Source organism: Mobula birostris, chromosome 3 (assembly GCF_030028105.1).
Source record: "Mobula birostris isolate sMobBir1 chromosome 3, sMobBir1.hap1, whole genome shotgun sequence".
NCBI classification, from domain to species: Eukaryota; Metazoa; Chordata; class Chondrichthyes; order Myliobatiformes; family Myliobatidae; genus Mobula; species Mobula birostris.
In genome coordinates this window covers 195,117,463-195,143,322 of record NC_092372.1, presented here as the reverse complement: position 1 = coordinate 195,143,322, position 25,860 = coordinate 195,117,463, and the positions used below count along the sequence as shown (strand labels likewise).

The following is a 25,860-nucleotide window of genomic DNA, read 5'->3' as shown; positions in this document are numbered from 1 at the left end:
AGATCTTGACATCCAGGAGCTTGAATCTGCTCACTCTGTCCACTTCTGATCCCTCTGAGGATTGGTATGTGTTCCTTCGTCTTACCCTTTCTGAAGTCCACAATCAGCTCTTTCGTCTTACACCATTCCACTAGTTGACATATCTCACTCCTGTATGCCCTCTCGTCACCACCTGAGATTCTACCAACAATGGTTGTATCATCAGCAAATTTATAGATGGTATTTGAGCTTTGCCTAGCCGCACAGTCGTGTATATAGAGAGTAGAGCAGTGGGCTAAGCACACCCCCCCGAGCTGGTCCAGTGTTGATCGTCAATGAGGAGGAGATGTTATCACCAATCTGCACAGATTGTGGTTTTCCGGTTCGGAAGTCTGGGATCCAATTGCAGAGGGAGGTACAAAGGCCCAGGTTCTACAACTTCTCAATCAAGATTGTGGAAATGATGGTATTAAATGCTGAGCTATAGTCGATGAACAGCATCCTGACATGGGTGTTTGTGTTGTCCAGGTGGTCTAAAGCCATGTGGAGAGCCACTGAGATTGCATCTGTCATTGAGCTATTGTGACGATAGGCAAATTGCAATGGGTCCAGGTCCTTGCTGAGGCAGGAGTTCAGTCTAGTCATGACCGACCTCTCAAAGCATTTCATCACTATCGATGTGAGCACCACTAGGCAATAGTCATTAAGGCAGCTCATATCATTCTGCAAATAATGACAAATTAAATAACTGTTCAACAATCTGAGATAAAGTTCTACAAATATAATCATTTTCTATAGTTCAAACACATGCTTCTCAAAAATATTTGGTTTCTTAATCCTAGTCTATATTTTATATAATTGGAGCACCTGGGGAAAGTTATTTTGCATCAAATAAGAGCTGAGTGATTGCCTGTATATAATATAATTTCTGACTGCAGTGCATTAAGGCTTAAATACAGTGTATTCCAGTCAATTGGAACACATCAGGGCCAGTACATTTTGACCCATTTAAGCAACTGTGGTTTCATGAAAATGTTTGTTTATTTATTTGGAAGATGTGCAGAATAGGCTCTTCCGGCCCTTTGGATTGTGCCACCAGCAACCCCGATTTAGCTCTAGCCAAATCCTGGGACTATTTTACAATGACCAATTAACCTACTAACAAGTACCTCTTTGGACTGTGGGAGAAAACTCACGCAGTCCATAGGGAGAATATACAAGCTACTTAGAAGATGCCGGAGTTGAGCTCTGAACTCCGGCTGAAGCTGTATCAGTATTGCACTAAGCGCTATGCTGCCGTGGTGCCCTTTTTTAATAGTTAAAAATGTACTTTTTTTAAAAAACACACACTGCTATTTAACTGAATAACAAATTATGTAAATAAATGAAATACAGAACAGATTAGAACACTACTAATGTTACAGTACTGTAAGATTTTTAGTTCCTAATGGTTGGAGGAATTCATCCAGTGTACACTGCCATGTTCTTCTGATTAACTGTAAACGAGCAAAATCAGCACAGACATCTAGTGCAGGTAATGGGCTGCCTTCATTATTGCCTTCCTGCATGATGTGGTGTCATTATCCAACAATAAATTTCGTGGCATTCTTTGTCGTCACTAGCCCAAGCTTAGATGTGTCATCTTCATCATTTTCCTCATCTTATACTTCCCACCTTGGTGTTTTGATACAATGCTTTCAATGATTGCATCCTCCAAAAATTCTTATTTTCATTGTAACATTCAAGATGATTGTCAATACCTGCAAATTCTTCATATTTCCTAACTTCAAGTAGTGAAACTTGATTCATTTTCAGATTTAGATCTTGGTACCCCAGTTACCTGTCAGTGGGTGAGTAGTGTTATCTGGATGACTATTAGTCATTGCTTTTTGAATTTGCATCCTTCAGTGCAAGCACATGCAAATGATGTGAGTTAGAAATTGTTCGGCAACATTCTCCTGTCCCAATTAAGTGGCATAGTGTCCCAAATAAATGAAGGGAATACCAGCTGTTTTCTCAGTTTTTGTTCTTTTAAGAATTGGCCCAAATAAGTGGTGACCCAATCCTTCAGATTCCACTGGACATCCATTAATTTCAGATTGGTAGTGGATGTTATTGCAGGGAAATTTTGAATCTTACATATGTTATGCAAGCATGGAGCAACTAAAGCCGTTCTGTGATCTTCTACTCAGAGCAATGCGTAAATTAATGTCAGGTTTGCTGTCTGTACAGCAACTCTGATATCCAGTTAATACTCAGTTCTTTTTTTATAGTAATAAAATTTTCCCAGACTAATGCAACACACACAGAGTTGGAGGAACTCAGCAGTTCAGGCAGTGCTTGTGGAAAGGAATGAACAGTTAACGGTTATAAGGCCAAGACCTTTTATCTAGGATATTTATTGATTTCATGTTAGTTTATGCTATTGCAGAGAATTATGCAAGCAAGGGGCAATTAAAGATGCTGTAATCTACACAGAATCCTGACCTCCAGTGCTAACCGTGCATAGTTGTTCCTCTGACAGCATGGGGTTCCCTAGAGTGCTGCAGTTCCATCCCATATCCCAAAGAATTGGTAGATTATTTAGCCCCTGTAAAGAGTATGTAGGTAAGTGGCAGAATCTGGGTAAAGTTGATCGGAATGTGGAGAGAATAAAGTGGGTGCTTGATGGTCAGTGCAGACTCTATAGGCCAAAGAATCTTTTTCCATGTTGTATACTTAAATCAATAAGGCTAAATACTTCTGAGAAACTTGAGATTGAATTTACTTGTATAACCTATATACTAAATAAAGATTTAGCTGTAGAACTTCATAAATTTTTTTGCTTTTTTTTATATGAATGGCTTGATCATTCAGCAGGCTTCTTTGATGAGCAACCAAGAGAGACTGTTTTGTTCCAAATTTTTAATTTATGTTGTATTCTGAATTTCTATTTTGCACTACGTTATGAGGATGCTGATGCTTTGGCATTTCTCATTCCTGACTACTGTTCAATGACCTCTGCTGGATTAGTATATGCAACACTGTCAGTTGAATCAATAAGGTATATTCTCTGAGTCATGTCCTAGGGGCAGGATGGCAATGTTTCTATGAGATAACATTTCAGTGAGCAACCAATGCCTGCAGGATGTGGGAAAATTTTCTTTTTTTTAACATTTATATATGCAAACAATAATTACTCAGAGGCCTGCCTGATAAAAGATATGTTAGCTGTATGTTTATTATTCATATTCAAGCTATGGTTTTATTCACTTACTGTATTGTGCATTTTTCTTTTAATAATTTCTCCCTTCTGCATGCAATCCAAAAATAAAGTTAGTTAATGTTTTGCTGCAGATTTTGGCAGCATGGACAGGCTCAGTTATTTTTCCAGAAATCCTTAGTTCAGTTGAATATTTGATGATTAGCATTGAAAGCAAGGTTTTAAATGCTAGTGCAAATTTTGAGACTGAAAGACTTTGAATTATAATTAAAAATGCTGCAAATGGAAGTGATTGTGCTTTAATGTATTTTCTTGTTCTCTTCAGGAGCATCATCTTCAGCGGGCTATTTCAGCACAACAGGTTTATGGAGAGAAACGGGATAATATGGTTATTCCTGTTCCAGAGGCGGAAAGCAATATTGCCTACTATGAATCTGTCTACAGTGGAGAGTTCAAGATGCCAAAGCAGCTTATTCACATACAGCGTGAGTATGAAATTTAAAGAATATAATGTTTGCATCTGTGTTAGCTGTAACAGCAGTTGAAACCTGATGAATCTCTCCACTTTTTCCATGTAACTCGAGACTAGTACATACTGGAGCACTTTTACAAGTTACCTTTCTTCACATTTTGTTTTGCTCTTTCAGTGTAAAGTTCCTTTCTCCTGTTTTACTTGGGACATAAGAAAAGTGTGATCTTGTAACTCTGGCTCAGAATCTTGTATTAAGCATTAATGTTCAAGAATCTCAACCTCTGTTTCAAATAAACTGAACCTCCACTATCCCCTTGAGTAGAACATTGCAGAGATTTACCACCTCCAGGAGCAGATTTTTTTCCCTGCACTGTGTCCTGAATGGTCAACTCGTCAATTGTTTTTTTTTATTTCCTTGTGACCAAGGAGGAGGCTATTTGGCTTATGAAGGCAATGTTAGATATCAGCAATACCTTTCCCAAATTATTTTTCCTCTGACATTCTCTCTCACATACACATCAACCCCACCTTGATTCTCCTACCACCCAGTTATGCTGGGGCGGGGGGGGTGGGGTGGTCATTAAGTGTTCAATTTACCTGTAAGCCAGCACCCAAGGGAAGCATACAATAACAGGAACAACATGTAAACTCCACTCAAAGCACTGGAAGTCTGGATTGACTTGAGTGCTAGAGCTGTGAGGCAGCACATTGTGCCACTGCTTCTTGACACTGTGATACTGTGATACATGTCTCAAGACCAGTTGCCAAACAAAATATTGTTTCCATTTCAACCCTATCAACCCCAACAGGAATTTTATACTTTAAATAATACACCTGCTATCTTACAAAGGCCACTTAAAAATTGCCTATATGCTTTTCTATCCATTTTTCAGTCTATGGAAATGTATTACCCATCTGCACCATGTGATGTAATTTTGGTTGATTTTTTTTTTCTCTTGTTTGACCCCTTTATTGAAGGCTTACTATAAATCCATTTACACTACATTCACAGGTTCTAATTAAACTTCAGAAGAACACTAATACATTCAGCAAACACAATTTCCCTTGCATATTTCCATCGTAAGCCTGTTTCAAGTACCCTGTTTGCTTTGATTTTTCACCACCTCTATTTGTGACCAGTAAAACATACTATTTATCAGAAGCTGAGGGATTAGCAAAGGGACCCAGGTGGACTTTCTATACATTATAAATGCTGACATACAGGTGTTACATGGGATTAGGTGGACCAGTGCTATTTCACCCTTTATAATTAGGTTTAATTTCAAGAGTAACAAAGTTTTACTGCAGTTATACAATGCCTTGGTGAGACAAAGTCTGGCATATTTTGCATATTTGATTTCCTTATTGAATGAATATATTAGCCATGGAGGTAGTAAAGATTTACTGAACTGCTTCTAGGAATTGATTTTCAGAACACAATGCTGGAAAAGTTCAGATCACACAGTATCAGTGGAGGGTAATAAGCAGTCAATGTTTCAGGTTTTTCAGTCAGAGTAGACTCTGGCTGTATTTTCTAGAGTTTACAAGATTGAAATTTACAAAACTTAAAAAGCTTGAAAGACTAGATGCAGTAAGGATGCTTTACTTGGGGAGTCTAAGACAAGGAAAATAGTTTATGGCTGTTTGGAAATCTAAAATCTGCCCTTTTCTATTGACACAATAATGCCAAAGACAAAAATAAACATCTAAAGCATAACTTATATAAAAAATCTAGGGTGCCTAAGGTTTGCACAGCACTGCATAACATAAAAAGGAGTGTTCTAAACACCCAACTCCTGTGGGACACCATTAGTCACCAGCAGCCAGCCAGAACAGACTCCTTACATTCACACTGTTTGCCACCTGCCAGTGAGTCTATATTCTGTCTGCTGGTATCTTTCCTGAAATACCTTGGGCTCTTGTTAAGCAGCCTCATGTTTGGCACTTTGTCAAAGGTTTCTGAAAATCCAAGTGCACAACATCCACCGATTCTCCTTTATCTGTCCTTGTTATTTCCTCAAAGAATTCCAACTGATTTATCAGGCAAGATTCCCCCTTTATGAAACCATGCTGACTTTGGCCTATTTTATCATTTTCCCAACCATGGAGGTCAGGCTGACTGGCTTATAATTTCAATTCTTCTGCCTCTCTCCCTTCTCAAAGAGTGGAATGGAGTGGTGTTTCCGATTTTTCACTCCTCCGGAACTGTGCCCCCAGAATCTAGTAGTTCTTGAAAGAACATTACCAATTCCTTCGCAATCTCCCCAGGCACTTTTTTCAGAACCCTGGGGTGTAATACATCTGGTCCAGGTGACTTATCCACCTTCAGATCATTCAGCTTCCCAGGCACCTTCTCTCTTCTGTCCCATGACATTCTCAAACCTCCAGCATAATATTAGTGCTGTCCACCATGAAGACGGGTGCATATTACTTAATTCATCTGCCATGTCCTTGTCCCTCATTACTACCTCTCTAGCATCTTTTTCCAGCAGTTGGATATCTATGCTTGCCTCTCTCACTCTTTATATATCTGGGGAAAGAAACTTCCAATATCCTCTTTGATATTATAGTCTAGCTTACCTTTGTATTTCATCTTTTGCTTCGGGATTGTCGACTCAGACCATGAAAGGCCTGCGTTGGGCATTTTCATTGCCTTACAAGGTGCAGATTGGAAGTTTGTGTGGGGCGCCACTCCTCACACAGAGAGAACAATGTGTGATTAAGTGCCTTGCTCAAGGACCCAAACAGGCTGCCACAGCTGAGGTTTGCTTCCTTATGGTTTTATTAGTTGCCTTCTGTTTTAAAAGCTTCCCAATCCTCTAATTTTTGCTCTATTATATGCCCTCTTCTGCTTTCATGTTTTTGACTTCCCTGTCAGCCCCGATGGCGTCATCCTCCCTTTAGAATCTACTACTACTTGGAGCTGTTTCTGTTCTGTGCCTTCCAAGTTGCTCCCAGAATCTCCAGCCATTGTAGTTCTGCCATCATCCCTACTAGTGTTCTTTTCTAATCAATTTTGGCTAGCTCCTCTCTGATGCCTCTGTAATTCCCTTTATAAATAAATAATAAAGGCATCCGTTAGTCTTGCGAGACCATGGATCTGTGCCTGGAAAGTCTTAACTCTCCAGGGCGCAGGCCTGGGCAAGGTTGTATGGAAGACCAGCTGTTGTCCATGCTGCAAGTCTCCCCTCTCCACGACAGCAATGTTGTCCAAGGGAAGGGCATTGGGACCCATACAGCTTGGCACCAGTGTCATCGCAGAGCAACTTGTGATTAAGTGCCTTGCTCAAGGACACAACATGTTCAGGTCGCTAGTCCAATACCTTAACCACTTGGCCATGTGCCCACACAATTCCCTTTATTCCACTATAAAACTGATATAATTCTGTTTTTAGTTTCTCAGTCTATCATATTATGATCTGTCCCCTAAGGGTCCTTTACCTTGAGCTCCCTAATCAAATTTGGTTCATTATACAACACCAAATCCTGAATAGCCTTTCCCTAATGCATTCAAATATAACACCTTTAGTCCTGTATTTGTCACTTTTTTGATATTGTCCCATGTTACACTGCAATTCAGCGCAATAACTGCAATTTTGTCCTATCATCTGACAGACTCACTACTCACTGCATACTGCATCTAGTTGAAATCAGTTGCTCCATCTCATCCCTATCACTCTAGTTCCTGTCCCCCCACCACTTTAATGTAATCCCTTCCCAGCAGCTTCAGCAAACTTGCCCACAAGGATATTGGTTGGTCTCCCTTGGATTTAAGTGTAACATGTCCCTTTTGTACCCAGAAGTGATCCCAATGATCCAGAAATCTGAAACCCTGCCCCCAGCCCCCTGCAACAGTTCCCCAGCTATGCATTCATATGTCAAATCATCCTATTCTTGTCCTCACTGCCATGTAGCACAGGCAGCAATCTAGAGATTACTACCTTCGAGGTATTGCTCTTCAACTTCCTATCCAACTCCCTGAATTCTCCAGGGCTTCCTCCCTTTTCCTACCTATGTCATTGGTGGCAGTACGTACCAAGACAGCTGGCTGCTTACTCTTCAGAATGCCGTGGACCTAATCTGAGACATCCCTGACCTTGGCACATGGGAGGTGACGTACCATCCAGGTGTCTCTCACATCCACAGAATCTTGTCTACTTCTAACTGTGGAACCCTCTATCACGACCGGAGTCCTCTTCTCCCCACTTCTGAGTCACGGTGCCAGAGCCCCAGTTGCAGCGTCTCCGCTCAGCAGTATCCAAAGTTATCTACTTATTGAGGGGAACGGCCACAGGGATACTCTGCACTGGCTGCCCATTTCTTTTCTCTTCCTGACAGTCACCCAGGTACTCCCCTCCTGAATTTAGGGGTGACTACTTCCCTGTAGCTCCTATCTATCACCTCAATTTTGCGTATGAGCCGAAGGTCATCGAGCTGCAGCTCGGTGCACCTGGTGCGTATGTGGTTATCTAGGAGGCTGGTGGTCTTTCAGAATTCCCACATCTCATATAAAGAACACAACATAGCCCTTGGAGCTATTCTCAATGCACTTACTGACAAAGAATGCAGAAGAAGAAAATTACCAGAAACTAACTTCATCCAAGCCTTTTGAGTCAGAGCATCCCCATTCGAACACTGATCCACTCACACAATGGCTACTCCACTTGCCCCTGCCTTATTGCGAATGAATCACGACTCAATTGGGCTACTGGAAAAAGTCAAAAGCCTCCAAATGCTCCTTTTTAAATCGCTTGCCCTGACTTGTGTGTAGCCTCCTCTCAATTAGGCTGTCGGAAAAATCTATACATATTATGAACGATTTTACTGTATTTTTAAGCACAAATGCATACTAATTTTGAGTGCATGAATATTATTTATATTTTTCTACCAAAAATTTACCAGTGAGTGAGTTATTGCACATAATAGCACTGTAAATCAGCTATGGTTACCATTTTTGAGCTTCATGATAAAATTCTGTACCCTTGTCATTAATTTCAGTGCCATCCATAGTCTTTACCGTAGATTGAGCCAGATTGATTATGTCTTTACTGGTTTCTTATTTTAATTTAGGGATGTGAATGTTTCTGGAAAGGCCAGTGCTCATTCTATTGGCCTTCTGTTGGAAACTTCGCAATGTTCATAATGGAAGTGCTTCTACAATATTGCTGGTTTATGAAACTTTGAACTATCAATAGTGAAATCTGGATGAGGGAAGCTGAGAAATGCAAGTTTTCTCTTGAATGATTGGTTTGTGGTGCTGCTGAGTAGCTTACAGTTGCAGGATTTTTCTTGGGTTTATAGATCTGTTGTACACTGTAATGGAAAACATGCTTCCTGCTCAAAGTATATACTGTTAAATGGCAATAATAAATTTCACTGTATATTTTTGATTTATTAAATTAAACTTAAAATTATTTGGAATTCAACTATTCCCAAGAGCTGTCCTGCCCCAGTGGGCCACCCTGCTGCAACCAGCAGAAGGAAGAATTTTATGTTTTTACTGGTGAATGGTGAATAAGAGACATCTTGGGAATCAAAGTTGGCGGTGAAAACATCAATAATTTCAAATATGCAGATGACACTGTGCTAATTGCAAGTAAGGAGGAAGAACTACAAAACTTAATTGATAGAATAGTTGAAGACAGTGCAGAAATGGGTCTATGTATCAATTGCAAAAAGACAATGTATGGTGATATCCAAAAAGCAGGAGAATCCTATCTGCAGTCTGAGAATAAACGGGGAAGACATAAAACAAGTACAGAATTTAGGAAGCTGGGTGACATCAGATGGCAGGTGCGACTTGGACATCAAGAGAAGAATAGGGATGGCAAAAGACACCTTTACGAGAATGAAGAGTGTACTGACCAATACTAAACTAGGCATGACAACCTGCCTCAGAGTACTGGAATGTTACGTTTATCCAGTTATGTTATATGGTTCAGAATGATGGACAAAATCTAGTAACAGGAAACGAGTTGTAGCAGCAGAGATGCGGTTTTTGAGGAGGATGCAATGAATATCTAACGAGGATATCATGAACAGAGCAAACACAGAAAGAAATGTATGAGATCATGAAATGGTAATGTAACTTCATTGGACATGTGATTAGGAAAGTGGAGTTAGAATGCACGGTAATTATGGGAAAGACTGAAGGAAGAAAGCAAGAGGAAGACAAAGACAAATGATGATGGAGACAGAGCCAGAGAACTGGAAATGAATACCAATGAATTGGTCCACTTGACCTGAAACAGGAGTGTGTGGGCCATGGCAGTCAAAACTCAAACTGGGCACGGCACCTGATGATGATGATGACTGGTGAATGGAGTCAGAAACGGACGAAATTATCCAGGGTTCCTACTGCACAGTTTTGTAAGTAATACATTAATGATAGGCAAAATGTGAGAATCTTTTACAGAAGTGTTACTGGTATCCAATAGCATTGGACTGGTTTAGGATAGATTTATGAAAGGGAAATTTTGCTGACAAATTGGTGTATTTAGATTTATTCAAGGAATAAATAAAGGTAATTAAGTGGAAGTGGTGTGTTTGGACTCTCCAAAGGCCTTTGGTAATGTGCTGCATAAGAGCCTATTAAACAAAATCAAAGGACTTTGGAGTATATACTGATGTAGCTAGAAGACTTAGTTAGCAGACTAAACAATTAAGGATTAAGGAAGTGACATCTACCATACTGAGGTCAGGTGGCCATTCTCAGACACCTCATACCTAACCCTTAAAGACCCCATTCTGGACCATCAGTAAATTGTCTGCAACACCATCACTAACTTCATCAACTCTGGGGAAAACTCTCATCCACTGCCACCAACTCATTGTTCTCTTACCCCACACTACTTGTACATCCTACCTAAGATCCACAAACCTGACTGTCCGGGTAGGCTCATTGTCTCTGGCTGCTCCTGCCCCACTGTACTTGTGTCATCATATCTTCTATCTCCCTTGACTCAGTCCCTCCCCACCTACATCTGTGACTCTTCTCATGCTCCAGGCCTCCTCACTAACTTTCAATTCCATGACTACCTCATTTTCACCATGGATGTCCAGTCCAGTCAGTTCTCTCTCCCCCCCCCCCCCCCCCGATCGAGAAGGCCTCAAAGCTTTCTGCTTTTTCCTGTGTAACAGAATCAACCAGTTCCCACCACCATCCTCCATCTAGTAGAACTGGTCCTCACCCTCAATAGTTTTTCCTTCAGCTTTTCCTACTCTCTCTAGACTCAAGAGGTAGCCATGGGTCCCTGCTATGCCTGCCTTTATGTTGGCAACATAAAACAGTCCATGTTCCAAAGCTGCCCTGGTAATGCTCCCCGACTCTTCCTCCGCTACATTGGCAACTGCATTGGAACTGCTTTATTCACCCATGCTGAGCTCTCAATTTCATCAATTTTGCCTCCAACTTTCCCCGACACCCCGCTCCTCTCTCTGTCTCTGCCACCCTCCATCTCTGGAGACAAACTATTGACATCTTTTCTAAATCTACCAGTTTCCACAGTTATCTGAACTGTACCTCATCCACCTAGTCTCCTGTAAAAATGCTATTCTCAGTTCCTTCATCTCCACCGCGTCTGTTCCCAGGATGTGGCTTTTCTTTCCAGGACATGAGAGATATCCTCCTCCTCCAAATAATAGGGTTTCCCTTCCTCCACCATTGATACCTCCCTCACCTGCAACTCCTCCATTTCTCAAATATCCACGCTCATGCCATCTTTCCACCACCTTAACAGTGACAGAGTTCCTCTTTGTCATTGCCTACCATACCATGAGCCTTTTCATCCAACACATCATTCTCCACAATTTCCGCAGTCTTCGAGAATATTCTACCACCAAACATCCCTTTAAACCCGGCCCCCCCCACCTTTTTTGCTTTCTGCAGAGATCGCTTCCTCAGTGATTCCCTTATCCATATGTCCCTCCCCACTCTTCTCCTTCCCTGCACTTATCCTTACATATTTATCTCCTCCTTTGCTTCTATTCAGGGCCTCAAACAGTCCTTTCAGGTGAAGCAGTACTTCACCTGTGAATCTATTGGGGTCGTCAGTTGTGTCTGATGCTCCCACTGCAGTCGCCTCTGCATTGGGAAGTCGTACAGTTGCAAGAAAAAGTTTGTGAACCCTTTGCAATTACCTGGTTTTCTGCATTAATTACTGAAAGTGTGGTCTAATCTTCATCGAAGTCACAATAATAGACAAACACAATCTGCCTAAACTAATGACACACAAACAATTGTACTACTTGTCAATACTGAGTATGCCATTTGAACAATCACAGTCTAGATTCAAAAAAGTATGTGAACCTCTGGAGTATTGCCTTCTACAAAAGCTATTTGGAGTCAGGTGTTCCAGTCAATGAGATGAGATTGTAGATATGCCCTGCCCTGTTTTTTCAAAAAAGGGCACAAAGCCAGGTACTGCCAGAGCCTGATCTTCACAAGAAAAACCTGTTTATGTGCACTATGCTGCGATCAAAACAACTTTCAGAGGACCCTAGAAGAAGAATTGTAGAAATGCATGAATCTGGAAAAGGTTACTAAAGCATTTCTAAAGATCTGAAAGTTCATCGGTCCACAGTAAGAGAAATTTTCTACAAATGGAGTAAGTTCAGTACTGTTGCTACTCTCCCTAGGAGTGGATGTCCTTCAGAGATCACACCAAGAGCACAATATGCAATGCTGAAGGAGGTGAAAAAGAACCTAAGGGTAACAGCAAAAGACCTGAAGAAATCTCTGGAACTTTCCAAAGTCTCTATTCATGTGTCCACTACAAGAAAAACACTGAACAAGAATGGTGTTCATGGAAGCACACCATGGAAGAGGCCACTGCTCTCCAAAAAAAGCATTGCTGCACATCTCAAATTTGCAAAAGACCATCTTGATGTTCTACAATGCTTCTGGGACAATGTTCTGTGGACAGATGAGAGAAAGGTTGAACTACTCGGCAGAAATGCACACCACTATGCCTAGCGGAAAAAGGGCACTGCACACCAATACCAAAATCTTGCCCCAATTGTGGAGCATCGTGGCTTGGAGTTGCTTGCTGCTTCAGGGTAAGGAGAGCTTGCAATTGTTGAGGAAACAATGAACTCAAAACGGTATCTGGGCACTTTACAGGAGAATGTCAGGGTAGTGGTCCGTCGCCTGAAGTTTAATAGAAGTTGGATGATGCAACAAGACAATGATCTGAAACATAAGAGAAAGAAAAAGGAGAAAATTTGTATTTTGGAATGGCCAAGTCCAGATCTTAACCTAATTAAGGTACTGTGGCATGACCTGAAGAAGGCTGTTCATGTAAGGTACCCCAGAAATATTGATGAATTGAAAAAGTTTTGTATAGAGGAGTGGCCTAAAATTCTTCCCAGCTGTTGTGCAAGTCTGATCAGCAGCTACAGGAAACGTTTGATGGAGGCTGTAGCTCCTCTACCAGTTATTAAATACAAGTGTTCACATACTACTTCCAGCCTGAACGGTGAATGATTAATTAATGTGTTCAATAAAGACATGAAAAGTACATTTGTTTCTGTGTTATTAATTTAGACAGATTGTATTTGTCTATTATTGTGACTTGGATGAAGATCAGACCACATTTTATGAGTAATTACTGCAGAAAACCAGGTAATTGCAAAAGGTTCACAAACTTCTTGCAACTGTAAATTGGGGGACCATTTCATCGAGCACCTGCACTCCATTCGCTAAAGTGGAACTTCCCCGTGGCCAAACGTTTTAATTCCGATTCCTGTTCCAACATGATTGCACAATGAGGCCACCCTCAGTGGAGGAGCAATGCCTAATGTGCTGTCAGGATAGCCTCCAACCTGATTGCATGAATATCAATTTCTTCTGGTTTTAAAAAAAATTTCCTCCTCCTCCCCTCTTCTATTCCCCACTGTGGCCTCCTTCCCCCTGCCCCACACCTTTTTATTCTGGTATCCTCCTCCTTCCTTTTCAGTCCTGAAAAGGGTCTTGACCCGAAAAGACTGCTCTTAGATGCTGCCTGACCTGCTGAGTTCCTGCATTTTGTGTGTATGTTGCTTTGGGTTTCCAGCATCTTCAGAATTTCTCGTCTTTATAATTAAGCATGATTGTCATTTGTGGTTATGACTGGTAGGTCTCTGATATTCAGGTCCAAAGTGTTCACAAAGTCTTTCAGTAACTTGGATGAGAGAATTTGGTAGTTTTTATCCAAATTTACTGCTGATTTTTAAAAAAACTGAGTGCCAGATTACAGGGAGACTTGAAAGGAATAGAGACAGACCGAGTGAACGAGCAAGGATATGTCAGGTTGATTATCATATGCAAAAATGTGAGGTCATTCAGTTTGATAGAAAAATGGGGAGTAGGTTTTCAGCTGGTAATGCTCTGAGGGACCTAAGTATCATTGAAAATTTCATGAAGGTACCTCAAACAATTAGAAATGCAAGTAGATTGAGTGCAAGTGGCACTGCAATTTCAGAGCGTCCGGTAATGACTGAAGATGTAATATTGTATAGTGGTGTGGTCTTCCTGCTGGATTGTAGCTCACAATCACTGGATTGATTCATATGAAGCTTGATTTCTCATATGAGTAATTAAGAGAATGGGCCTATAGTTTTCATGTTCCAAAGAACTAGAGGTAATCCCAATGAAACATTAAGGAAATTCTGTGACTCTAAAAGGCAGATGCAGGGACAACAGTTTTCCTATCTGTGAAGTCTGGAATGAAGGGCCAGAGTCTTAAAAGACTGGTTGATTATGAGTGGGGGAAACAATCTGGTTGAAATATTATGCATCATTGTTTCTTTCAAGCTGCTACTTGAAGTATAACTGTTGCTTTAGTTTTTTTACAGCTTAAATGAGCATTAGATGAGGGAAGAAAATACATAGCACATTGAAGTAAAGAGTTTGTTTTTAGCTTTATTTGTAGCTTTGTATTATAGGATGTATGTATAATTGTTAAGAATGAACACGTCAACATTTTATTTCATTAATATTGGACATGCAACATTACATTAATTAAATAATCCAATATGGCTGTGGTCAGTGGCTTCAAAGTAATATTGTGTGTAATTCAACAACCTCTAAAGAAAAATATCTTAAATGAGCAAATAGCAAAAAAAAACTTTTCCTACATTAAAATGAGCTGAACTTGTTTTTGATCACCGAATTGGTGGATAGTGCACCACTTTTTAAATTAGTGTATTGAGAATTCAAACTTATATTTTGTGCTCTGTGTTTTGTGCTCTAATTAAGAAAGCTTATCGAGTGTTAGCTTTCATAAGTCGAGGGATAGAGTTTAAGAGTCACAGGGTAATGATGCAGCTCTATAAAACTCTGGTTAGGCCACATTTGGAGTACTGTGTCCAGTTCTGGTCGCCTCACTATAGGAAGGATGTGGAAGCATTGGAAAGGGTACAGAGGAGATTTACCAGGATGCTGCCTGGTTTGGAGAGTATGCATTATGATTAGAGATAAAGGGAGCTAGGCTTTACTGTTTGGAGAGGAGGAGGATGAGAGGAGACATGATAGAGGTATACAAGATATTAAGAGGAATAGATGGAGTGAACAGCCAGCATCTTTTCCCCAGGATACCATTGCTCAATACAAGGGGACATGGCTTTAAGTTAAAGGGTGGGAAGTTCAAGGGGGATATTAGAGGAAGGTTTTTTTTACTCAGAGTGGTTGGTGTGTGAAATGCACTGCCTGAGTCAGTGGTCGAGGCAGATACACTAGTGAAATTTAAGAGACTACTAGACAGGTATATGGAGGAATTTAAGGTGGGGGGTTATAGGGGAGGCAGGGTTTAAGGGTCGGCACAACATTGTGGGCCGAAGGGCCTGTACTGTGCTGTACTGTTCTATGTTTTATTTATTTAGAGATCAGACAGCATTTTGGGGCAGGAAACAAATTTGTTCACTCTGTGGTAAATCGTAATTCAAATAGTACGAGACTGAGTTAATTCTGTTGGTGTGTAAAATAAATAAAGGAATTTCTATTCTTTTCAAAATTTGTAGCATAACTCCTGTCACCCCATCTGCATTTATAATTCTCACTTTTCCATCTTACACGTATGCTTGTGTCCTGGTAGCTTTACTGCAATTTGGATCCTTAAAATGTCACCAGTTTTATAATGCTTTTTTGTGGGATCTTGTTTTTTGTTTTGCGACATGATTTACAAAACTAGATGGTTGACTCCAACCATATTATCATAATACCCTGTGACTTAAAGATTTGTTTATAGTATGCTGTCCTTTAGTGTTGGTCTTCCTAGTGTACAAACATTACCTTGCATATTTTTTGATTCCACACTTTTTTAGCCAAGTTTTTTGTTGTCCTAAAGTAAACAATCCTCATCATTCTTTACAAGGTGCCAAAACTTGTTGCATAACACCTGTCACCCCATCTACATTTATAAAAATTGAAGAGGATCGTGGGTTTGCAACTGGTTATACTGCAAACTACTGCAAGTTCTCTTCCTGTCTGAGGGTACGTCCACACTACGCTGGATAATTTTGAAAATGAAGCTTTTTCTCTTCGTTTTGCCCTCCCGTCCACACTGAGCCAGCGTTTTCAGCCCCCGAAAACGGAGATTTTCGAAAACACTCTCCAGAGTGAATAAATCTGAAAACGCTTAATGTCCGGCGTAGTGTGTACGGGGTAAATGGAGAGATTTTAAAACGTTGTCATGACAACACCACAACAACAATGTTTTTTTCTGTTTCTGCTTGGTACTGCGCAAGCTGTTATAACGCGCAGTCGGTGTGAACGGCGTGAGAGTTAAATTGTAAAGTGAGCTTTTTGACTGTTTAAAAACGCTGTCATGATGTGCCGGAACAGATGTTCGTTGTTTTCTTGAATGCCACCACCTAACAATTTCAGAACAGACAGCAACGAGACTGAAGCCAGAACAGTTATGTACTCACGAAAAACTTTGACCCATAGCTTACTGAATAAATAAGTATACTCACTTCGCTCTGTTTTCTGTCCTTGCTTGTATGAAGGTGGTTTACCTATTTATGCAAGTACTTCTCTGACAATAGATGTGTAAAAGCCTAATGTAACATTGTATGGAAATACAAGATAACACCGATGCAGACACTTAACAAGGTGCTTTATTAATGCAACAGAGTTAGTCAGTTTTTCAATGTTCGTTGTCAGCCGGGTCATACTGTCCATGAACTCCATATGCTCCAGTATTTTTTTTAGTTTTAAGTCCTCCTGCGCGAGAGCCAACAGCAATTCCTTTTAAGTTTCTCTACTCTGTAACTGGACAAACACGCACCAAGTATACTGTTTTCTCTTCGCTTGTTTTCTGTGTGTCCTGCGCATGCCCAGTAGGAGGATATTCGCCCAAATATCCGTCTAATGTGGACGCCTGTCGTTTTTACTCGAAACCGGCATTTTCAAAATTATCCGGCGTAGTGTGGACGTAGCCTAAAACATATATTCACTGCATTCTTTGTTTACCCCATCATTCCATTGACTTTCTGTCTACCTAACACATAATCAGTACTGCTTTTTCATCTTTGTTTCATTTGGCAAACTAGGATAAAATTCTAGCTGGGTCAGATGTATTGCCATCATTAAGAATATTGTTATTTATAGAGTATTACCTGCATTCATTGCTATTGTCGATCTGCCTCTCTACCATAGGACTTTAGGTTCAGATCCATTGTACGTTCCAATGAGACAGGGAAAGGATGGTAGGGTACAGGAACCATAGTATACAGAGGCTGTTGAAAATCTAGTCAAGAAGAAAAGAAAAGTTTGCGAAAGGTTCAAAAAACAAGGTAATGATAGCGATCTAGAAAGTTTTAAGGCTAGCAGGAAGGAGCTTGAGAATGAAATTAGGAGAGACAAGGGGTCATGAGAAGGCCTTGGCAGGCAGGATTAAGGAAACCCCCAAGGCATTCTTCAAATATGTGAAGAGCAAGAGGATAAGATGTGAGAGAATAGGACCAATTAAGTGTGACAGTGGAAAAGTGTATAGAACCAGAGGAGATAGCAGAGGTACTTAATGAATGCTTTGCTTCAGTTTTCACTACAGAAAAGGATCTTGGCGGTTGTAGGGATGACTTACAGTAGACTGAAAAGCTTGAGCATATAGATTTTTTGAAAGATTATGTGCTGGAGCTTTTGGAAAGCATCAAGTTGGATAAGTCTCTGGGACCGGACAAGATGTACCCCAGGGTACTGTGGGAGGCGAGGAAGGAGATTGCTAAGCCTCTGGCAATGATCTCTGCATCATCAATGGGGACAGGAGAGGTTGTGGATGTTGTTCCCTTATTCAAGAAAGGGCGTAGAGATAGCCCAGGAAATTATAGACCAATGAGTCTTACTTCAATGGTTGGTAAGTTGATGGAAAAGATCCTGAGAGGCAGGATTTGTGAACATTTGGAGAGGCATAATGTGATTAGGAATAGTTAGCATGGATTTGTCAAAGGCAGGTCGTGCTTTACGAGCCTGATTGAATTTTTTGAGGATGTGACTAAACAAGTTGATGAAGGTAGAGCAGTAGATGTAGCGTACATGGATTTCAACAAGGCATTTGGTAAGGTACCCCACGCAAGGCATATTGAGAAAGTAAGGAGGCATGGGATCCAAGGGGACATTGCTTTGTGGATCCAGAATTGGCTTGCCCACAGAAGGCAAAGAGTGGTTGTAGACGAGTCATATTGTGCATGGAGGTCGGTGACCAGTGGTGTGCCTCGGATCTGTTCTGGGACCCTTTCTCTTCATGATTCTTATAAATGATTGGATGAGGAAGTAGAGGGATGGGTTCGTAAATTTGCTGATGACGCAAAGGTTGGGGGTGTTGTGGATAGTGTGAGGGACTGTCAGAGTTTACAGCGGGACATTGATAAGATGCACAACTGGGCTGAGAAGTGGCAGATGGAGTTCAACCCAGGTAAGTGTGAGGTGGTTCTTTTTGGTAGGTCAGATATGGTGGCAGAATATAGTAAGAATGGTGGTAGAATATGGTGGTAAGACTCTTGGCAGTGTGGAGGATCAGAAGGATCTTGGGGTCTGAGTTCATAGGACACTCAAAGCTGCTATGCAGGTTGACTCTGTGGATAAGAAGGCATAGGGTGCATTGGCCTTCATCAACCTTTGGTTTAGGAGCCAAGAGGTAATGTTGCAACTCTGTAGGATCCTGGTCAGACCCTACTTGGAGTACTGTGCTCAGTTCTGGTCGCCTCACTACAGGAAAGATGTGGAAACCATAGAAAGGGTGCAGAGGAGATTTAAAAGGATGTTGCTTGGTTTGGGTAGCATGCCTTATGAGAATAGATAGTGAACTCAACCTTTTCACCTTGGAGCGACAGTGGATGAGAGGTGACCTGATAGGTGTCGAAGATGATGAGGTTTTGATCATATGGATAGTTAGAGGCTTTTTCCCAGGGATGAAATGGCTATCATGAGAGGGCACAGTTTTAAGGTGCTTGAAAGTAGGTACAGTGGAGATGTTAGGGGTAAGTTTTTTTATACAGAGAGTGGTGAGTGCGTGGAATGGGCTACTGGCGACAGTGGCGAAGGCAGATATAATAGGGTCTTTTAAGAGATTCCTGGATAGGCACCTGGAACTTAGAAAAATAGAGGGCTATGTGTAACCCTAGATACTTTCTAAAGTAAGTACTCGTTCGGCACAGTATTGTGGGCCGAAGGGCCTGTATTGTGCTGTAGGTTTTCTATGGTTTCTATGTTGGAACCAGGGAATAACTATTAAACATAGTTTACTTTAAAATTACCTACTTTTTATTAGCAAGCTTACGGCACTTCGTTGATCTATGGAGTCCCGCTCATAGAGCGTGGATGTCTATAACCAGGTGAGCCTTGAGCACTCTCTGGGGCTGCTTGTTAAACATTTGTTATCGCGTACATATTCTGATTGTTGCCAGGCATCCTTGATTATTGGTTACACAAAGCAACTTTCTCATGCACATTCACTCCTTTGTTCCCTGCATCTGGCTCACGGTTAGTTACCGTGCAACATTACTTACCAAGCTGCAAATGTCAGTTAGATTTTAGCCCTTTTAATTCTTTGTATAATTTCTCACTATCACTAGTCCTTATGCTCTCAATCATCAAGCATGATTCAAAGAACTGAATTCCAGGCGGACTTTTGGCTTCGTATGTTGTGTCTTGGGATACAAAACCAAAATACAGTTGTGATGCAAACAACAGGAATTCTGCAGATGCTGGAAGTTCAAGCAACACACATCAAAGTTGCTGGTGAACGCAGCAGGCCAGGTAGCAGTTGTGATCTTGGAAAATTAGTGCTCTTCTGTTTGGTCCATTTGTTAAATTTTTACAATTGAATCTGAAGTTTTGTCTAATTTATGGTACTGTCATTGGTCATCTGTGAATGACGGCGGTCATCTTCTGCAGTATTTTACCTGATTTCACTGGAAATAAGCTAAGCCGAGAGGCTGGTATTTTCTGTTAGTATTACAATCTTGTGCTGAGCTCTCTTTTCATTGTATTTCTCAGTGTTTTAACACAATGTTATAAGTCATAATATTGGTTGTAGTAGTGTTTCCATGCACCAGAAGCTCGAGTTCTCCTCACTGATAGATGATATGTGCAGTTTCTGGGCTCCTTATTTTAGAAAAGATATACTGACGGAGAGGGTTCAGAGAAGATTCATGAGAATGATTCCAGGAATGAAAGGGTTACTGTATGAGGAAAGTCTGGCAGTTCTTGGGGTATATTCCCTGGAGTTCAGGAGAATGAGGGGTGAACTCATAGAAACATTCTGAATGTTAAAAGGCCTGAACAGATTAAATGTGGCAAAGTTATTTCCCATGGTATGGGAGTCCAGGACAAGAGGGCACGACTTCAGGATTGAAGGACATCCATTTAGAACAGAGATGTAGAGAAATTACTTTAGTCAGAGGGTGATAAATCTGTGGTATTTGTTGCCACAAGTGGCTGTGGAGGCCAAGCCATTGGGTATATTTAAGGCAGAGATAGATAGGTTTTTGATTAGCCAGGGTATCAAAGGGTATAGGGAGTAGGCAGGGGATTGGGGGTGACTGGAAGAATTGGATCAGCCCATGATTGAATGGCGTAGCAGACTCGATGGCCGAATGGCCTACTTCTGCTATATCTTATGGGTTTGGGAAGTATCCTGGGCCACTAATAATGTTGCATTTTGAAGATGGTGCATACTGCAGCAATGTACATTGATGTAGGTAAATTATATTTCATCCGTTGGATGGGGTCTCACATGTGCTGCTTTATCCACGGTTGTGTAAAAGTGTTTCACACTCTTGACTTGTGCCTTGTGGATAGCCCAAAAGGATTTGCAATGCAATTGCTTGTTGCTGTACCAACCCAGCCATTGAGCTACTCTTCTGACCAAGTATTAATGCCTGGTTAAAAGTAATCCACAAGATATTGAATGTGGAGAATGCTGATAGTAATGCTATTGAATGTGAAAGGTTGGATGAAAGTCTTGTTGAAGATGGTCATTCTTGTCACTTGTGTGACTTGAATGTTACTTGTCTCTTATTGGTCCATGCCTGAATGTTGTCTTGGTCTTGCTGCATGCAGGCATGGGCTGCGTCATGTCCTGAGGATCTGCGAATGGAATTGAACATAGTGGAATCATCATCGAACGTCCACACTGTTGACCTTGTGGAACAAAGGTCATTAGTGAAACAGCTGAAGATGGTTGGGCTTAGGATACTAAGAAGCTCCTGCAGTGATGTCCTGGGGTTAGGATGATCTCCAACAACAGCAGGCATCTTCCTTTGTGCAAGGTATGACTCCAACCATTGGAGTGTTTTGTCCCTGATGCCCACTAACTTCAGTTTTCCAGGATTCGTTGATGTAACCTCACTCAAATAGTGCTTTGATGTTAGGGGCAGACATTCTTGCCTCATCTCTGAAATTCAGCTCTTTGGTCCTTGAATATCATTTGACAATGAGTAATGATTTTGTCCTTTGTTGAAGAGGACATGCTTAGGCAATTTTCTACATTGACAGCCTGCCAGTATAATTGTACTAGAACAGCTTGACAAGAGAAACCGCTAATCCTGATGTGTGGGTCATCAGTACTTTGTCCAGATGTGATATGTAGTTCCATAGCTTTTGTTCCTCTAGTGCTGGAGATCTCAAGAGGAAACAGATAAAGTTGTGAATGCCACAAGCTCTTCTTTGGTGCTTGCATGCTTTACTTCACCATTGTTGATAGGAATATTCTTGGATTCAGAGCCTCCCTGTTAGCTGTTTTCTTGTCTACCATCTTATGCAAATAAATATGGTAGGATTGCAGAACTTCAGTCAATCTGAAGTCCTTGCAGATTTGTCATAGTCATACTTTATTGATCCCGGGGGAAATTGATTTTTGTTACAGTTGCACCATAAATAATTAAATAGTAATAAAACCATAATTAATAGTAATATGTAAATTATGCCAGGAAATAAGTCCAGGACCAGCCTATTGGCTCAGGGTGTCTGACCCTCCAAGGGAGGAGTTGTAAAGTTTGATGGCCACAGGCAGGAATGACTTCTTATGACGCTCTGTGTTGCATCTCGGTGGAATGAGTCTCTGGCTGAATGTACTCCTGTGCCCAACCAGTACATTATGTAGTGGATGGGAGACATTGTCCAAGATGGCATGCAACTTGGTGCTTGGATCCTTGCTGCTTAGAATCCTGTGCTTACTACAATTTCACTGAATTGGCACTTTTTGGGATGTTTAATTGATTCCCTGACTTGATTGTAACAGTGGAATGATGGGTGTGATGGAAGGGAAGTTGCAGATTATGGTGGTATTCTGATGCTGTTAGTGTTTGGAGACCTGATGCCCTGCGACTTGGGGTCTGGAGACAGGTTATAATGAGGAATTATATACAGAATAAAAAGGATTAAAACCTGACTGTCTTGTTTGCAGCTTGACTAGTTGCACTGAGAATAATATTGCAAGATAATTAATCACGCCTTACTAAACTGCTAACCGTAGGGTTGCTTGAGAGACAGATGCAAGGAACAAAGGAGTACTTGTTGCATGAGACAGGTGCTTTGTGTAACCACTAATCAAGGATGTCTGGCAATGATCAGAGTACTATGTGATAATGAATGTTTAACCAGCAGTCCCGAACAGTGCTTGCTGCCCACTTGGTAATAGATACCCAGGCTCCATGAGCAGGACACTGTACGTCAATTCAGTGAAGCAAGCTTGCTACTAAACAGTATGTAATCTTAAGTAAACCGTGTTAGACAATTATTCCCTTGGTCTGAACCTAAAGTCCTCTAGTAGAGAGGCAGATCAACAACAAGGTTATTCTTTCTGTCCTCAATCTACTGGCCTTGAAGTGGAACAGGGTACCCCTAGGAATTATAGTGGAACGTGGCATGTTTTCTGTGTGATTAGATGTTAGTTTTTCCCATTTTGTGCAGCAGTTTGTGAAGAGGCTCTGCATTGTCTAAATTTGATGGTGACTGGTCTTTTCGGTCTTTTTCACACTCTTCAGTGGTTTCCAATGACATTTCAGAGTGCAGTTGAAGCTATTGTGTCTTGAAGCTGTTATATACCACAGTCCAGTAGTTCTGTTCAAATCACAAACAAGAGAGGACCTGCAGGTGCTGAAAATCCAAGCAACACACCCAGAATGCTGAAGGAACTCAGCAGGACAGGCAACATCTATGTAAAAAAGATGCTGCCTGGCCTGCTGAGTTACTTCAGCATTTTGTGTATGTTGCCCGTAGTTCTGTTATCATAATTGTGAATGACAGGTTTCGTTTTGGGAATTGAACTCTTTTTTTTGATTGTTTGCTTAAGCCACCATCCGATGGATAAAACTGAAGACCCACTGAAGTACTGAAACCAAGATCTGAGCAGGCATTGAGTTCAGCAGTACTGCACTATTTAGGTCAAGCTGAATCTTGTGAATTGCCATGTCAAGTCTATTTTTGACATGGCAATCTTGTAGTATTTAGGCATTCTGAGTTTCCAAGAAATCACTTTAGGGAGCACTAATAACAAGAGACTAAATCAAAACATTTAGTTTTAGGGAGGTAGTTTGATACCTGATGTGTAAAATCATTTGGAATTTATATGGGTTTATATAAAACTTAAGTTTGTGCATTAAAATGAACAGCCATAGCTGTAGATAACTACAAGTTTACTTCTGTCAGAATTGGCTATTATAAATCAGATTATTTTATTTTGGCTTTGTAACTTCTTAGTAAACTGAGGAAAGAAAGTTCTTGCATTGTGCATTTCTGTGCCAGCTACAGCAAAGCTAACTATGTAAAGCTCCCTCTACTGCATCAATATGGCAATTTTACTATTGGCATTTACCATTTTTGCAATCTTAATTGAATGTTAACCTCCCTGCAGTCACTTGCCATTGTTGGAGCTGCCAAGTGTTGTTTGATATAAATCTTTAAGTAGGTACTGCTGTCTTCATCTTCTGAAATGATTCCTCAGTGCTCAACCTTAATTTGTGGGAGAACAGAAGATAGCGATCAGGAAAGTTCGTAGCATAAATCTGATGACGTACGACTTTATGGAGTCATTGTGTTGATTCCTGTCTGTGTATATGCCACCTTTTGTGAGTTCTGCAGGAAAGTAGAATAGGGTGTAGCCAAGGTTAGTGAAAGAATATAGTACTCATATTTGATTCCGAGGAATTTGCAATTAGCACATCAGAATTTTGATGGAGTTTTCAAGGCCCAAAAATTGCCATCAGGTAGCCTATTTTAAAGTAGTTATTGAATGACTTGTTCAAAAGGCTGATATTGCTGGAGGTTTAGTTCAGAGGACAAACTAATAAGGATGGCAGATTCTGAATAATCCTGATATACAAGATGCTTTTTAAAGTCATTCTGGGTGGTTCTGTAGTTTACACGTCTGCTGAATTTGCCACTGTACTATTGTACACTTGATTGCCTGAGCCTTAATTTTGGCACATCTGAATTTGAACCTTTTGTCCGTTGTTTAAATTTATTTCTTAAAAAATTAAGGGAAAATATTTGGCTTTTTTTTTAACCAGCCAGATCAGATCTTTTAACTTCATTCATGTACCCAAGTGCACCAACTAAACATCTTGACTTTTCTCCATTGAATGTGATACTGGTCTGACTTTCTTTCCCCCACTTTCCCCCCCCCCCCCCACCACCACCACTGCCACTACCACCCCAGCTCGCACTGCTGCCCCTTCATTCCATTTTTCTCCTACTGGTAATATCACAACTGGCAGTCATTTACAGTGGCATGCAAAAGTTTGGGCACCCCTGGTCCAAATTTGTTACTGTTAATATCTAAGCGAGTAAATGATGACCTGAATTCCAACAGGCATTAAGTTAAAGATGACACATTTCTTTAATATTTTAAGCAAGGTAACTTTTGTATTCCATCTTTTACAGTTTCAAAATAACAAAGAAGGAAAAGGGCCCAAAGCAAAAGTTTGGGTACCCTGCATGGTCAGTACTTAGTAACAACCCCTTTGGCAAGTATCAGAGCTTGTAAATGCTTTCTGTAGCCAGCTAAGAGTTTTTCAATTCTTGTTTGGGGATTTTCGCCCATTCTTCCTTGCAAAAGGCTTCTTGTTCTGTCAGATTCTTGGGCCATCTTGCATGCACTGCTCTTTTGAGGTGAATCCGCAAATTTTCAATGATGTTTACATCAGGGGACTGTGAGGGCCATGGCAAAACCTTCAGCTTGCGCCTCTTGAGGTAGTCCATTGTGGATTTTGAGGTGTGTTTAGGAACATTATCCTGTTGTAGAAGCCATCCTCTTTTCATCTTTGGCTTTTTTACAGATGGTGTGATGTTTGCTTCCAGAATTTGCTGGTATTTAATTGAATTCATTCCTCCCTCTACCAGTGAACTGTTCCCCATACCACCGGCTGCAACACAAGCCCAAAGCATGATCAATCCACCCCTGTGCTTAACGCTTGGAGAGGGGTTCTTTTCATGAAATTCTGCACCCTTTTTCCTCCAAACATACCTTTGCTCATTGTGGCCAAAAAGTTCTATTTTAACTTCATCAGTCCACAGGACTTGTTTCCAAAATGCATCAGTCTTGTTTAGATGTTCCTTTGCAAACTTCTGACGACTCTTCCATGAAGGTCATATTTGTGCAGGTGTCACTGCACAGTGGAACAGTGCACCACCAGTCCAGAGACTGTTAAATCTTCCTGAAGGTCTTTTGCAGTCAAATGGGGGTTTTGATTTGCCTTTCTTGCAATCCTACAAGCAGTTCTCTCAGAA

At 40.9% G+C, this 25,860-nt stretch overlaps 1 protein-coding gene across 3 annotated transcripts in view; it reads left to right on the top strand.

Moving 5' to 3' along the window:
* The window catches only part of LOC140195516 (enhancer of polycomb homolog 1-like), a 201,790-nt gene that overhangs the window by 124,147 nt on the left and 51,783 nt on the right, over positions 1-25,860 (top strand). For 2 of the 3 annotated variants that reach the window (XM_072253972.1, XM_072253971.1), the window contains one exon: positions 3,507-3,666. In XM_072253972.1, coding sequence (XP_072110073.1) covers positions 3,567-3,666 — 100 coding nt within the window. In that variant the 5' untranslated portion in view covers positions 3,507-3,566. Of the gene's footprint in view, positions 1-3,506; positions 3,667-21,232; positions 21,402-25,860 lie in introns of those variants that run through there. The other variant, XM_072253973.1, reaches the window with a different exon arrangement.